The 15,124-nt window shown below is 52.9% G+C and overlaps 1 protein-coding gene across 7 annotated transcripts in view; it reads right to left on the reverse strand.

Moving 5' to 3' along the window:
- Positions 1–3,754, reverse strand: part of SYT17 (synaptotagmin 17) — a 59,518-nt gene extending 55,764 nt beyond the window's left edge. The window contains exon 1 of one of the 7 annotated variants that reach the window (XM_039885439.1): positions 3,317–3,754. Coding sequence is in view for 2 of the 7 variants with exons in the window: in XM_039885440.1 (XP_039741374.1) it covers positions 3,317–3,331 (15 nt within the window). In the remaining 5 variants the exon portion in view is untranslated. Of the gene's footprint in view, positions 1–34; positions 153–3,316 lie in introns of those variants that run through there. The other 6 variants (XM_039885438.1, XM_039885443.1, XM_039885440.1 and 3 more) reach the window with 6 other exon arrangements.
- Between the last annotated feature and the right edge of the window lie 11,370 nt (positions 3,755–15,124).

Genomic DNA, 15,124 nt, shown 5'->3' on the forward strand with positions numbered 1-15,124 from the left:
AAAAAAAAAAAAGGCCCTGGATCTTTTCACTTACCATCCTGGGAAGGGAGCTGACTTCCTAACAAGGTGTTGCTATTTTCCGGGCTGCTGGTAGCCTCCTGGCTAACCAACACCGAATAAACGGGAAACTTTAGCATTTCGGTTTGATTTGCACCGTCTGCTGTTATGAATCAGAGCGGGGTAGCTAGTCATGCTACCCAACGCAGCCACACTTCAGAAGAGCAAACCTTCCCATACAGAAATAGCCATGAAGCCAACCCCAGAAGGACAGGATTCGCTAACATGCGGGCGGGATGGGACTGGGCTCCCCCCGCCCTCCTAGAGGCCCTACCTTCCAACTCTGCTCCAATGGTGACGGTGGGGAGCTTCATATGACCACCCACAAATTGAAGGAGCCACCAGAAAAGGCAGCCATCATCTGGTTCTCTGGGAAGGAGGGGCCTCCTCCCTCCTTTGGCCCCACCCCATCTTCTCACAGGTTCCCAAGGCACAGGCTCCCTCTCCCCCTTCCAGAGAAGAGTCTTGATGGCTTTCCAGATCGGCCGAGTAAACCAGGAAGGTTAGGAGGAGCCTGGACTCGAACTCAGAACTCAGAATCAACAGGCAGAAAGCTATTTTCTTTTTCGATTCTCTTACAAGGAGGAGAAAGATTCAATTTGGTACCGTTGTACGTCAACGTCTTTCTAACACTTGCAAATCTCCTCCCACCCTTTCTTTTTTAAACAGAAAGAAGACCCCAGCTCAGAGCCTTGGAGAGATCCCTTTCCAGCTAGAATCTAAGGTGGCATTATTCTCATCGTGCGGTTTTTTTCTCCCCATTTTTTCCCCCGTATAAAAAGCAAGCCCATTTTTAGAAAAGAAATATTAAGCAGATAACAGTACAGGTGGCACGGAGCTGGAATTCAGAGCCCTTGACATGGCGATGAGATGACTACAGCTCGGGGGACAAAGTCTCGGGCACTAACCACAAACTCTTCCAAAAGCGAAACTCGAACCGGAACAAGACCTGGAGGTTCAGAACCGCTAGTCCGGGCCTCGCCGTCGGCCAATCCTACGACGTGGGCGAGTCAGGTGCCACCCTGAGCCTCAGTTACCTCTTTCCTTTAGTGGAAGGGCTAAGCTAGCACACTGACTATGAAAATGTTTGTGTGCTACCCAGCTGCAAAGCACCTTTCTGCGGCTTATGAAAACAAGGTGGCTTGTCAACACCAGTTGTAACCTACTAGGCACCAGGGACTGTCCTGGCCAATTCGGCAGTGAACAAAGCAACAGAAAGCTATGCCCTCATGGGGCATACACGAGCAGGTGCTTTAAAATGCCTAGGATAAAGTGATGCTTTTTCACAATGATCCGTGCCGTTCTCTTCATTTAGGGAAGTATTTCCTTGCTGTGTGGTGATCAAAAGAGGACCATGTATAAAATCGTGATGACAAAGCCACCTCAGGGCCCCAGCTAAGGAACAACCATCCAGCCTTCTCAAGGCCCGGGTGCAGGATGAGTGGCAAGGAGCAAAGAGCAAACGAGAGGTGAAGGAAGAGGTAGGGGAAGATGCTCCGCCACTGAGATATGCTTTGGGTCTTTCCTCACACTGGGTCCACTGGGTTCCGGCGTGAGAACAGAGTCCAGTAGAATCCAGACATTCTAGAACAGGGCTTGGCATGTCCAGCCTGCGGCCCGTTTTTGTACAGCGCTCCCGCGAAGAATGTTCTGTACATTTTTAAATGGTCGAAAAATGGTCAAAAGAAGATTAATGCTTCTTGATTCATGCAAAGTATATGAAATTCAAATTTCGGTGTCCACAAATAAAGTTTTATTGGAACGTAGCCATTCATTTACTATTGTCTGTGGCTGTTCAGCATCACGGTCAGAGCTGAATGGTCATGACAGACCCTGCGGCCTTAGGGAAAAAAAATGTTTACTATCTGGTCCTTTGCAGAAAAAGTTTAATATCTCGTTCTGGAAGTTAGGTCTGCATCGCCAGGCCATCTTCATACTCTATGCTTATCAAATCCCCCCTGATCCCTGCCATCCCCCCTTTAAGACTTCACCACCGTCCCCTGAGCAGCTGTGTGGCCTTGGGAAAGTGACTTACTTTCTCTGTGCCGAAGGTGGTCATTAAGAACTGGAAGAGCCTGTTCTAATGTTCTAATGTCTCACTAGATTGTGCATTCTGAGGGGCAGGGACCCTGCTGTTTTCACAGCTGTACGCCTAGTGCACACACGCAGTGGGTGGTCACACAGGCATCTGCCTGTTGACTAGTCCCAAGGCCATCCGGCACACAGTGGGTGTACAGTAAATATGACCTTCATTGAACTTGAAAAGATGACCTAGGGATGTCATGAAACGGAAGCCGGTGGAGCTAATCTAAGCCGGGAGAGAAAGGAGGAGGCCACGCCAGGCGACAGAGCAGAGTTCCCAGCAGACTGGAAAAGTCTGAGGGCAAAATGAGGGGATGTGTGAGCCGAGGGGAACTAGGGGACCAGCAGCCCCCCAACTGTGGCCGAGTGGATGAGAAGGGAGGCCAGATGCAAGCCGGATGTGGGAGACAGGGCTTTTCTGCAGAGCTCTGAAGACCCGGTCCCAGAAACAAGCAACTCAACGGGTCTGACAGCGTGACCTTGACGTTGACCTGGCCCCACTTCCAGCCTTGTATTAAGGGGAAAGGACGCTGAGTCAAGCAGCCCCACCACCCTCCCAAAAAATATGCTTGGAAATTATTTCGGCCCAAGGATTCTCGGGGCAGTTTCTCCCAGATGATGGGGGTCCGCAACTCCCAACCCCAGTGCAATGGCCTGAAGTGATCGGCTGCCCCACTGCCACCCAACGCCACGCCCCTGGTGTGTCCCCCACCCCTCAGCACCCAGTGCCCGGGAGAGAAGACGTCCTTGTCCCTCCTGGCCGGAACAGCTGTCTCAGGCTGGCTCCGCCGGCCAATTAGCCGGAGCCGTCACCACGGCAACGGCAGCTGGCGGGCCAGGCGGCTGGCGCCCCGGGCCGCCCTCCCCGCGGCCCCTCCCCTAGGGTGGGGTGCAGAGGGAGGGGGAAGGGGTACTGGGGAGAAAAGTCCGCACCACCCCCCATTCCTTCCCCGAGTTGAGGGCGCGCGTGCAGAGTCCGCAGGGGTCCCCTCATTCCGGGGTGTGGGGTCCCCAGCCTCTTCTCCTTGGGGCGCACAGGTTGCCTGCGCCCGAGCACCCTTTTTCTCGAGGCAAGTTTGTGGGAGCCCAGACGCGAGCCCGCCCTTCCGCGCGCTCACGGTCGAAGGGGGCGCGCCACCCCCAACACCGCGGACCTGGCCCCCAGCCTCAGCCCTACCTGGATGTACGCCATTTTCGCCCGCGCGACTCACTCCGGCCCGGGCATGGCGCCGCCACAGCCACTTTGCCCTCTCCAACGGGAAAGGGGGAGAAAGCAAAGGGGGAAAAGGAAGAGAAGGCAGCCGGGTGGCCCCAGACGTGACTGGCGTGGATGATGAGCGGCGCCCGCCCCTCCGCCGGCCGCCCCGTCCTTGCCTTTCCCTGCGTTCCGGCTCCCGGAGTGCGGGCCGCCTCCCCGACTGGGAGAGCTGGGGTGCCCAGGGCCCCCGTCTCCGCTTCCCTCGCTGTCCCGCGCTCCCCCCGAGGCGCACCCCAGGCTGGAATGAGGCCGGGACGCCTGAGGAGGGAGCCGGGGGCAGCCGCAGGGACTGCAGCGACCCCAGCGCAGGCGGGGCCGAAGACGCGGGGGCCGGTGCGCGCCAGAGGCGGGGGAGGGGACAGGGATGGGGAAGCGGGTGGCAGGGGGCGGTGCACGGGTCGGCCCATCCGGCGGCGCGGGGGCTGGCACCTACAGAGAGGAGAGCCCCCGGGGTGGCCGCGAGTCAAGGGGCTACAGTCTAGCCCGCCGTGGAGTCTGGAGCTGGGAGGGTCCTCCCCATCCGGCCCTCTCCCAGACCAGCTAGGAAAAACTTTATTCCCACCCCACCCGACGCGCCTAGAACTGCGGCAGTGAGGAACGCGGAGGCCAAATGCATGGGAGCCTGAAGTTAAGGGGGCGCATAGGGCGCCCCGAGGAAGGCGCTGCGGCCCGGGGCGCAGGGGAGGCACGGAGAGAGCCGAGCGCCCCTCTACCCTAAACCTGCCGGAGTTGCGCCCTGGGCGCAACAGGTCTGGCGCGGGGCGGACCGGCAGCGCCACCCAGCGTCGCGCCCGGAGTCGTGCGCGCCTCTGCCCGCTGCAGGCTCCGCGCCAGCGAGCGGCGCCCCAGGGCGTGTCCACCCGCCAGCCTGCCCGCGTGGCAGGGGCGCCTGGGCCTGGAGGCCGATCCCACACCGGTCCTCGCACCCCAAGGCCGCAGAGCTGGGGCTGGCTCCCCACTGAGGGATTCGAGATGGAACATTGCCCTCCGCCGGTTCTCTTTTTTAAATGCCCAGCCATCTCCAGTTGCCAGTCACCAGTTGATCAACCTTCTAACCTCCCAGTGCCTGCCTGGCTTTTCATCAGGAACAATGGCATAAAAATCTCCACCCTGCCTATCCTCCGGCGCTGTTTTGTGGAAATAAATGTGGAAGTAATAAACTAAATATGTGACATACCTACGTGTATATATTGTGCGTAAAAATCTAGCATACATGCACATTTCGGGGTGTGATATAATATTTCATTTTGAGCACAAGGCGATGTAACACATGCTGAGCGCCGGTAATTCAGCAGCCACGTGCTGGACGCCTCCCAAGCATTATTTCATTTCATCCTTCCCTTTGCTCACTCCTATACATCTAGCAGAGTGCCTGGCCAGAGCAGGCACACGATCGATGTTTTTATTATTGCTGCTGATGCCTCTTAACTTTATGAGGGAGGTGCTGCGACTGTCCCCAATTTACAGATGAGGAAACTGAGGTGCAGACAGGGAAAGCCACTCTACCAGAGCAAGACAGCAGGCAGTACTGGCGTCTGAACACACAGGGTGGAGATTCCTGACCAGTTTCTGGTATTCATCCAGTTTCTCTTCGACGCTGATGCGACAGGGTGCTTGGCGGGATGGGTGCTCCTTGAGGGGACCTGAGGGAGGTGGAGCAATTTTCCAGGTGTTCCCATGAGCCCGTGTGCCTGAGAGACCGTTTTAGATCTTTTACACAAATTCGATCTTTTAATTCTCTGATAACCGTGAGTGGGCACTCTTATTATTCCATTCCTCAGATGAGAAAAAAGGAGGCATAAAGAGGGTGAAGTAACTTGCCCAGGGGGTATATAGCATGGAGGAGCTGGGGTTCAAACACAGCCTACAATGGAATTCATCCCCATGTCACTGCACCTGGCTGCCTCACAGTGCAGGATCTGGGGTGGAGGGAGATGACATCTTTAGTTTGGGACCTTAATCCCTAAAGACAAAACTGAGAATACCAAGCCCCCCTCCTGCAGTGGAAGAGATTATTTAAAATGAGGGTAACAGAACCTACCTCCGGGGGCGTCAAATGCTTTCATGTATGTAAAGCACTTGGTACACAACAGGAGCTTAATAACTGCTTGCTGAATGAATAAATGGATGGTATTAAGTCTCACATGGATGCTTCCGACTCGGGTCATCGTTAAGGCTGAGGACTGAGCCTGCACGCGCCTTCTTTTTAATCCTCACCAGAGCCCTGCAAGGTGAGTCTCATCCCATTTTACAGGTGAGGAGGCTGAGACTCTGAGAAGTGAGCTGCCCAAGGTAAACAGGTGGGAAGTGACAGGGACACGATGAACGTTCAGATCTGTTTGGCCTTAAAGGCCCAGTTCTTCGCAGCTGCGCCATCCTGCCCTGGATGCAATAATGAAGGAGTCGGTCCTAAGCCATTCATCAGGGAGGTGTCAGATGTCACTCAGAGAATGGATTTCGGGTAGGCTGTGAGCCTCTCCCTGCCCTTCTCAGGGACTGCAGTCTGGCTTTGAAGAGTAACCTGGACTCAGACAGAGGCCGTGTCCATTTGGACAAGGTAGCAGGCACCTTCACAGGTCTCAGGGAAGAAGCCACCAGTCCAGGGGACTGACGAATGCGTGGATTCGCTCGGGGCCTGTGGTGCGACCAAGGGGAGCCCAGGTGGTTATGGGTAAACGGGGAGGGCGGGGGGAGTGCGCTAACCTAGTGTCCTAGGGGCGGGACATTAAAAGCTGGAGTCCCAAAGAACAAAGATGGGGAGAGATCATTCTAGAGTACCCATTGGTGCTTAACTGGGGGGGGGCGAGGGGTGGGTATGAACTTAGAAAAGAAAGAAGTTGCTTCTCCACCATCACTGACCTCTACCTGAAATTCGGTACCTCCTTTCGGGATGAATGAAGGCCACAATAATTAGTACTTACCCGGGACTTCGTCACCAACAGAAACCACATATATTCATATCACATTATAGTTGTTACGAATAACTTGAAATTTCTTTTACACTCTTTACTACTTGAAAATTACTAGTTATCAGGCCCAGCTACTTAATGCAGAAATGAAGGATAGATATTACCATATATATTAGTTTATATACCACATAAATTGGTTTTAATATTTTGATAACTGTGTATCAATACAATTATAATTTCATTATAATCTTACATATTCTATTTTATGATTTAAAAAACATTATTTTGAGATGGAGTCTATAGGCTTCCACAGACTGGAAAGGGGGTCCTCGGCACAAAAAAGGATTAAGAACCCCCAAAAGCAGCATGCGTGTTAGCTTAGAGGGGAGGGCGGGGACTGCCACGCAGTCCTCTAGCTGGAGCCAGGGGAGGGTGGTGCCAGGTGAGGTGTAACAGGTAGAGGGGGCCGGATGTCAGGCAGCCTCATCATGACTCCACAGCGGAGCAGGAAGAATCAGGCTCAGAAATATTTTCGCGGGGGTGTGCGTGCGTCTGTGGGTGTGGGGTGGACAAGCCTGGAGGCAGAGCGCCATGGCTGCAATCCAGGTAAGAAGTGATACGCACCTGAAGTAAGGTCATGGCATTGAATAACGGCTGTCGCTGAATGAGCGGCGATGAGGTCGGGGAAGAAAGGGAGCGTGAGAGGAAAGCAGGTTTGCTGGCAGGAGTCGGGATTTTGTGTTGGGATATGTTGACTCTCAGATATGTATTCTTCAGGGTCCCTGAAAGAAACCCCATTCGATTCAGCTTGAGCAAAGAAGCACTTACGGGCTCATTAACTGGGAGTCCAAGGGCAAATCCTACAGGCATGGCTGGATTTAGGGTGCATTTGGTGTCATGGGGACTCATGTTCTCCCCCCGTATCTCGCCTCTTCACGGCTTCTCTCTGAACATTAGAATTTTTTTCTCCGAGAGTAGGTTTGCTTCGCATGGCAGAAGAATGGCTACTAGTGGCCTTGAGCTTGTATTTTAACAGTTTATGCCCCCAAAGGAATAGACTTTTTATGAAATCATACAGAAAAACTCTAACTGATCCTGCTTGGCTCACATGCCTACTTCTGGACCGGGCGCTGTGTCGAGGGGACCCAGTACTCTGCGTGAGCCTGCCTGGACGAGGCGACCAGAGATGTGTGGGTGTCATGTGCCACGATCCCACAAAGACTATGTAGAGAGCGGGAGAAGCGGGTTCTCTAAAAACCGGTCTGGGAGACAAAAACACGCCCGTGATGCTGTGGCCGTGAACTCTCCAGGCAGAGACGCTTAGTGCACAGAGTAGAGGGTCCTGGAGTCCAGCCCCTCCAGACGCAGAGTGACACTCAAGAGTTGATGATTAGGAGATGAGGCTTCAGTCAACTCCAGATGGGACTGATGGGCTCACCTCAGTCTATAGCATCTAAAAGGAACCTGGCCACCCACCTCCTCCCCTCAGAAACCCAGCTCCGGATGGCGGACGCGGGCACGTAATAATAGTTTGCACTGCCACCTTCCGAAGGTGGCAGTGCAAACTGCAGACCTCAGGATACCCATTATAATTAAAAAGCGCCAGACAGGCAAAAGCAGTCCCCGGCATCCCTATGGGCAACGCACATCTGGCTAGGTGACTTTCTATTTCTGCCATACAGGCTGACGGCACTGGTCTCCTAAGTCAGTTTTAATTATATAGCTTCCCCCAGCAAGCTGTTTAGATCCTGTTTTAGCTGTGCCCGTAAACCTGGGCCGTGTTTCTGAACGCCTGGGGAGTGAGAAGTCTCCCGGCAATTAGACAGCTGGTCTGGAAACAGGACGGGCGGCCACCTGCTAAGCGTGGTCCCCGGGGCTGACATAACCAAGTAACCCCGTGTAAGAGTCAGATCCCTTTCATCTCTGTCCTCACCAGCAGCCCTGTGTTTTGACGGCAGGAGATCCGGCACCTAAGTAATAGCTATGTGGCTTCAGGCGATCCACTGCATCACTGGGGACCTCAGTTTCCCTCACCTGCAGAATGGGTTTAATACGTCTTCCCAGGGCTGGTGTCAGGTAAGGCAAACGAGGAAAATGCGTGTGAAGCACTAGCACGAAGTTCAAAATTCGTGGTTTCTTTCTCCCCTCGCAAACGTTTAATCTGGCCACCGTCTGTCTTATCCTAGTTTTTACAGCTGGAAGGGAAATGCCTGTCAGAGAGAAAGAAGGGATAAAGTGGCGGTTAAAATCCTGGCCTCCGGGGTCAGCCAGGCCTGGGTGGTGCTGCCTGCCACTTACCACCTGTGTGACTTCAGACACGTCTCTGTGCGACTCGGCTCCCTCTTCAGTGACTGGGATGTGACCAGCCTCTGTTTCATGAAGGGAGGGGTCCACGGGCCAATCTGTACTCTTCCCTTAGCTCAGTTCCCGCCACTGAAGAGGCACTCGAGAAATGCTTGCCATTACTATTTTTTATTTTCAAAATATAAACACGCCGCACAGACAAGTCACTATTATTACTAGTAACTGTACTCGGTGCTTTATTTACCCTGAACAGTTTTCCTTTTGGGTTGGTGGCCAAGATTGAGAAGAAAGAGGCACATCACACATTAGGACAGTCGTTTTCGAACTTGACTGTGTGTATAAGCGTGGGTGGGGGAGTTTGGGTGGGGGGCAGCGCTCTTGTTAAACTCCCTATTCTCAGACTCCTCACCCAGAGATTCTGATGTGCTAGTTTTTGGAGTGGGCTCTGGGATCTGCTTCCTGACAAGCCTCCCAGAAGATGCTGATCCACGTGGTCCAATGTTTGACCTTGACCTCAGCATGCCAGAACGTCATCTTCGTGATGTTCAGACACTTCCTACCTAGCAGGCTGATCATCACCAGCCAGGATGCCCCACGAGTTGGCTGGAACGGGTCAGGGTAGGAGGCTGCGCTGAGGCGGGGGCGAGCCCGATGATGCCCGTAAACCCTGAGGATACTGACTCACCGGTGACACCTGCCCTCCAGCTGATTCCTGCATCCCGCCGGACACCTCCTTATTTTGCATGCTATCTGCAAGCATCACTTCCAAGGATCTTGCTTAGAAAATATCTGACGGTCTAGCCTCTGAAACCCCCACCCCGTCTTACCTCCAGCCCCAACATGGTTCAACGATTTCCACCACGTATGCTCCTGTAGGGGGCTAGTAGCTACAGTCAGCCAAATCCTCTCTACCCCATGATTCAGAAAAGAGTAGCTAATTATTTAGTCTTCAAGAAAGAAATCTGAGGGCGATTTAATAATGGGCTGCAGACATATGAAGAGTTCTCAGCAGGCAGCTGGCGACCACCTGTATCCTCTCTCTGCCATGGCTAGGAGAAACAGGAGTGAGATTTCACTGCAGAAACAGAACCGAGCGCCAAGGCAGGCACGGGCGTGAGGGCGCTGATGTTTCAAGGGCAGCACGTGACGTCTCCCTTCCTAGGATTCACGACCGGGAAGGGGCTTTGAATCTGACGTGCCGTCTGCCCCCAGAGGTTGGGAGAAAGGCCTGATGCCGAAAGCGACTTCAAGACGGATTTTGTCTTACTCAGCCCTGAGCCCCAGCACCCGGCACACTGCGTAGACATGGTCCCCAGACCAGCAGCATCAGCAACATCTGAGACCTTGCTAGACATGCGGAATCTCAGGCCTCACCGGCACCTCCTGAATCAGACACTCTGGGCGGGCGGTGGGGTGGGGGTGGGAACCAGTGAGCCGTGTTTCAACAAACCCTCTGGGCGGTTCTGATGCCACTAAGGTTCCAAGTTTCCACTCCCCTGGGGATCTTAGTAAATGCAGATTCTGACTCAGGAGGTCTGGGCTGGGGCCCGAGATTCTGCGTTTCTAACAAGCTTTAAGCAATGGCATGGACCACAGTCTGAGTATCGAGGATCTAGAATAATGTCAGCTCACGTCAAGCCTCCCTTCAAAACACTCCAGCGATTCTCATTTAAAGTAAAAGTCGAAAAGGTCCCATGTCACCGGGCCCCCATTACTCCCCAACTTAGTCCACTCTGGCCATGCTGGCCTTCTGGCTAGTCCTTGGGCACCCAGGCGAGTTCCCACCCAGGGCTTCCCGGAGCTCCCCATGGCTCACTCACCCACGTCTGGAACAGGCAGCTTCTAAGAGGGCCCATAATGATCCTGGTTCCTGGTACTGACACCCTTTTGTAATCTCCTCCCATTGAGTATAAACAGGACCTGTCACAGGTGATGGGATGTCACTTTTGTGATCAGCTTACTTAAGGCAGTCATTTCTGTCTCGGTAGCTGACTTTCCCTTGCTGGCTTTGATGACATAAGTTGCCATAGTGGAGGGCCCCAGGTGGCAAGGAAATGAGGGTGTCCAGCTGGGAAGTGAGACTCAGTCCAGTGGCCCTCGAGGAACTAGAATTCCGATAACGAGTGTGAGCTTGGAAGCAGAGCCTTTCCCAGCTAAGCCTTTGGGGGAGCCCCCAACCCCAGCCGGCACCTTAATCAAAGACTTGTGAGAGACCCTGAAGCAGAGGATCCACCTAAGCCATGCACAGAAGCCGCGCGCTAATAAATGTGTTTTAAGCAGCTAAGTCTGCGGTGATTTGTTGGGCAGCATTCGATAACACAGCCCCCCTGAGGTCTTCCTCGAACGTCACCTTCTCAATCTGATCTTCCCCAACTGTCGCCTTTGAAAAAAGCCACCTCTGCAGTCTCCCAGAAATCCTACTCCTCTCCCCGGCTTAATTTTTCTCCATAATACATATCGCCGTGTGACCTATCTTTTCATATTATTCATGGTCCGTCTTCCCAACTAGAAATAAGCTCTAGTTTGTTTGCTTAGTTCTGTTTTGTTTTGGGGCTGTTTCTTCCACAGCTATTCTCCCAGGACAGTGCCTAGCACACAGAAGGCGCTCAATAACATCCCTGAATGAATTCTGCTGGGCAGTCTCCTTCCGCGGTAACACTAGAGGCACCAACTCTACATTTTCTCTGCTTAGTAACCCCAGTGAGAAAAGAGATCTTTTTTCCAGACATATAATGACCGGGGGAGGCAGGGCTACTTGGCCCCATCCGGGTCTCGTCCTGCCCTGTTAAGGGAAACATGGGGAATCCCTGAGGTAGGGGCTGAGACCTTCTGACACCCCGAAACAATTCTGCCTTCTCCAGAGCAGCAGATGAGTTTCATCGCCCCATCCAAACAAGATTCGCAGAGGGTCTTCCCAGAGAGAGCTTGCCTCGCAGTGCGGGGAAGAAGCATTCGGCGATGTCCAGAGAGCCACCGCTTCGCACGAGGACGCGCTCGCGGACATTCAGAGCTGAGTTATTCCTGATGGCCCCAGAGTGGAAACGACCCCAACGCCCACGGTGGGTGGACGAACGGAGAAACAGAATGCGGTGGGCGCACTGTGGGCTGCTTGGCAGCAACCAGAAGAAATGAGCCACTAAACTCTTGACACGGCTACAACATGCGTAACCCCAAAAACGTTTCACTAAGAGAAAGAAGCCAGACAGAAAAGATCACGTATTATACGACTCCGCCTATGTAAAATGTCCAGAACAGGCAAATCTATAAAGACAGGCAGTAGATGAGTGGGTGTCTGGGGCTGGGGGTGGCCACGGGGAGTGAATGCAGATAGGCACAAGAGGCTGAATTGTAGTGATGGCTGCACGACTCTGTAAATTACTAAAAATCACTGAATTGGATGCTTAAAACGAGTGAATTTTAAGGTATGTAAATTATACGTCAACAAAGCCATGTTTAAAAGAAAATGAAATGAGAAGCCCTTGCTAAGTTTGCTTCGCTTCTATGTCTGAAGGATCTTCTCTCAAATGCTCTTTGAGAGTTCTTCTCCCACGCTTTCTAGGTATCTGTTTCTATGGGAGATCAAGGAAAAGCACCCATTGGTGTCCTAAATCATCAAAATGAAGGTTGTAAGTAAAGAAACCAAAGGCTGATTTCCGCCCTGAGTAAGGCAATAAAAGGGGCGGTAACATTCTGATCGTTTGGTGGGTTTCCGGTCGTGGCCGCAACCCCTTCTCGTCCGACCCCATCGGCTGAGCGAACTGCATCAGCTGCAGGATCAGTGCCCGTCGGAGCAACTGATGAGTCCCACGGTCATGCAAGGCACAGAAACAGTTGCATTGTAAGATACTCTGATTAGTCTGCCTCTTGGTGCCCTGCAATTTCCATCTCAATGCAATCAGAGGACGGTGGTAGCTTCGACTTGGGTAGCCCCCCAAATGGCACCCTGGATCAATCCCAGATGAGAGTGGGAACGTAGCACTGTGATTGGCCCAGCCTGGATCACGTGTGCATGGGCTGAGGACAGCGCACCACGACTGGCAGCCCCACTGGAAACACATGGAAAAGAGAAGGGCAGTTCCCACAAAGGAAATAAGGGTGCTGAGAACGCGGAGACATTCGATAGCCATTCTATTATTCCCATGTGCAGAAAAATCATAATCTGGCCAAATGTCCTATGGGCGAGGGCAGCCAGGTGGACTTCACAGAGCCTCAGCCCTTCGTAGGTGACAGTCTAACAGCTGCTCATAGGGAAAAGCCTTCGTGGTTATATTCATATCCCCCTCGAGGGGGGCAGCCAGACTTTCCATCCCTAAAGACACCCCACACACGTCCAAGTCCTCTTTCCATTCCAGGTGATTACGAACGTTGATTCTGGGCTAGTATGTGGTCCAAAGGTGACGGGGACTGGAGAACCCATGTGGGCAGGCCGTTCAAGGTCCAGTGAGTCCCTTCCACTCCTCACCCTGATACTAATGCAGCACTGGCTACACCTAATTTTCAGGGCTCAGTGTGAAATAAAAATTCAGGGCGCTTGATTAAAATTACTAATAATCTCAAGATGACAATGACAGCAGAGCATGAAACCGAGCTTGGGATCTTTCTGAGTATGAGATCTGTGCCGCTGCTGCTAAAACTGCCTTGTCTTCATGACACAAACTTCTTCTTCCTTGTCCCATCTGGAGCTCCAGTACCTTCTCTATGTCCGAATCACTCCTGCACCCCCTCTTCCTTTGCCCCCAGCCCTGCTCTTCTCCAGTACTGGAAACTAAAAGAAAAAAAGGAGAGAAGGAAGGAAGGAAGGAAGGGATGAAGGAAAGAAGAAGGAAGCAAGAAAGGAGGGAGGGGAGGAAGGGGAAGGAGGGAGGAGGAAAGAAAGAAAAGAAAAGAAAAGAAAAGAGAAAGAAAGAAAGAAGGAAGGAAGGAAGGAAGGAAGGAAGGAAGGAAGGAAGGAAGGAAGAAGAAGGGAAGAAGGAAGAAGAAAGAAAAGAAAGAAAGAAAGAAAGAAAGAAAGAAAGAAAGAAAGAAAGAAAGAAAGATATAAAATATATCTTATAACGCTTAATCTTCACCCAGAAGCAGCAGCAATAGTTTTTGTGGACCTTGGATGGAAAATGATGACGGGCGTTCTGCATGGAACCCCAACCCCAGGGCTGTCACCACTTGGTGGCATTTAATAATAACCGTTACCACTTATTGAGTCCTTACAATGTGGCCAAGCGCTGCCCTAGACACTGTGTGCGACACTGTGTCCATCCTCACACGACCCTGTGAGCCGGGCACACAGGCAGTACCCACTCTGCGGGGAAAGGAACTGAGGCTCAGAGCCACCCAGCCAATCGTCCGAGATCACACAGCTCCCAAGTGGCAGAGCTGAGTCCTGAATCCAGGTGCAACAGCGAGCAGAGTTCCCACTCTTTGTGCTACACCAAACATTTGATCATTCCATTTCTAACCCCACGGAGTCCAGCAGACTGAACACAGGGCGAATGAAGGCATTATTATCTGAAGATGCGTTCTGAGGCCTTTGGCAGTGCTATAATGCCGTTAGAATTGATCCACTCGAAGGTTATCATGACAAAGAATCAAAGATACGCCAACCAAAGCGCTTTCAGTGAGGACCAATTAAACCTACCAGAATACTCATCGTTTTAGATTTCCGTGGATTCAGAGCTAAGATCTGTGAAGTTCGAGCTATTAATCTTCCCGAACGAGCCGAACAGTAATCAGTGGAAATGAGTCAGTGCAAACTGTCGTGCAGAGAAGGAATGAGCTGGAGGTCACTTTAGGGCGCTGGAGAAGCGGCTGTGCCCAATTGGCACCCTTCCTACCACACCGCCTGGATCATTTATTGCGCCACGTGCACGAGCACGAATTTACACGAGCCGGGCGCTGTCCAGGGGGTGGGGTCTAGGGAATCCCAGGCGTGCCGTTCCTCAGCCCAAAGACCTTCCAAGGCTCTCACTCCTGCGGGACATAGACCGACCCCTTGGCCTGTGGTTTTCGAGGTCTTTCTGACCTGATTTCATCCCGTCTTGCAGAGGAAATGCATGCAGCGCGTGGACAGCTGGAGAAAGGGAGGGGTCCCAAGAGGACAGCTGAATTAAAAGAGTGAGCCCCGGAGCGAGGAAAGAAATGGCGTAGACGAGAGAGGCTGTGTTCATCCCTCTGGCGACCAAATCAAACTTGTGATGGAGACAAGGAGCAGAAGCAGGGAAACACCGCCTGGGATCTAGAGGAACGAGCCATACGACTAGGGAGAGATCCCAGAAAGCACCCAGCAACGGCAGAAGGTAGGACGGGGCGAGGATGCGGGGCTGCCCTGTCCCGAGCCGCTGAGTGAGACAGAGGCTGTGGCAGCAGCTGACGCCTCCTAAAGGGGCTGCGTCTGCGAGCAGATTGTCGTGGTGACGGATCTGCTCGCTCTGAGCACCAGGGCCCATTCGGCTGTGCGCAGGGTCACCAGGGACTTGCAGGGAGACGTTGTCAGAGTGAAGGCCCAGGCAAGACTCGCTGG

This window comes from Pteropus medius, unplaced genomic scaffold (assembly GCF_902729225.1).
Source record: "Pteropus medius unplaced genomic scaffold, Ma_sr-lr_union100, whole genome shotgun sequence".
NCBI classification, from domain to species: Eukaryota; Metazoa; Chordata; class Mammalia; order Chiroptera; family Pteropodidae; genus Pteropus; species Pteropus medius.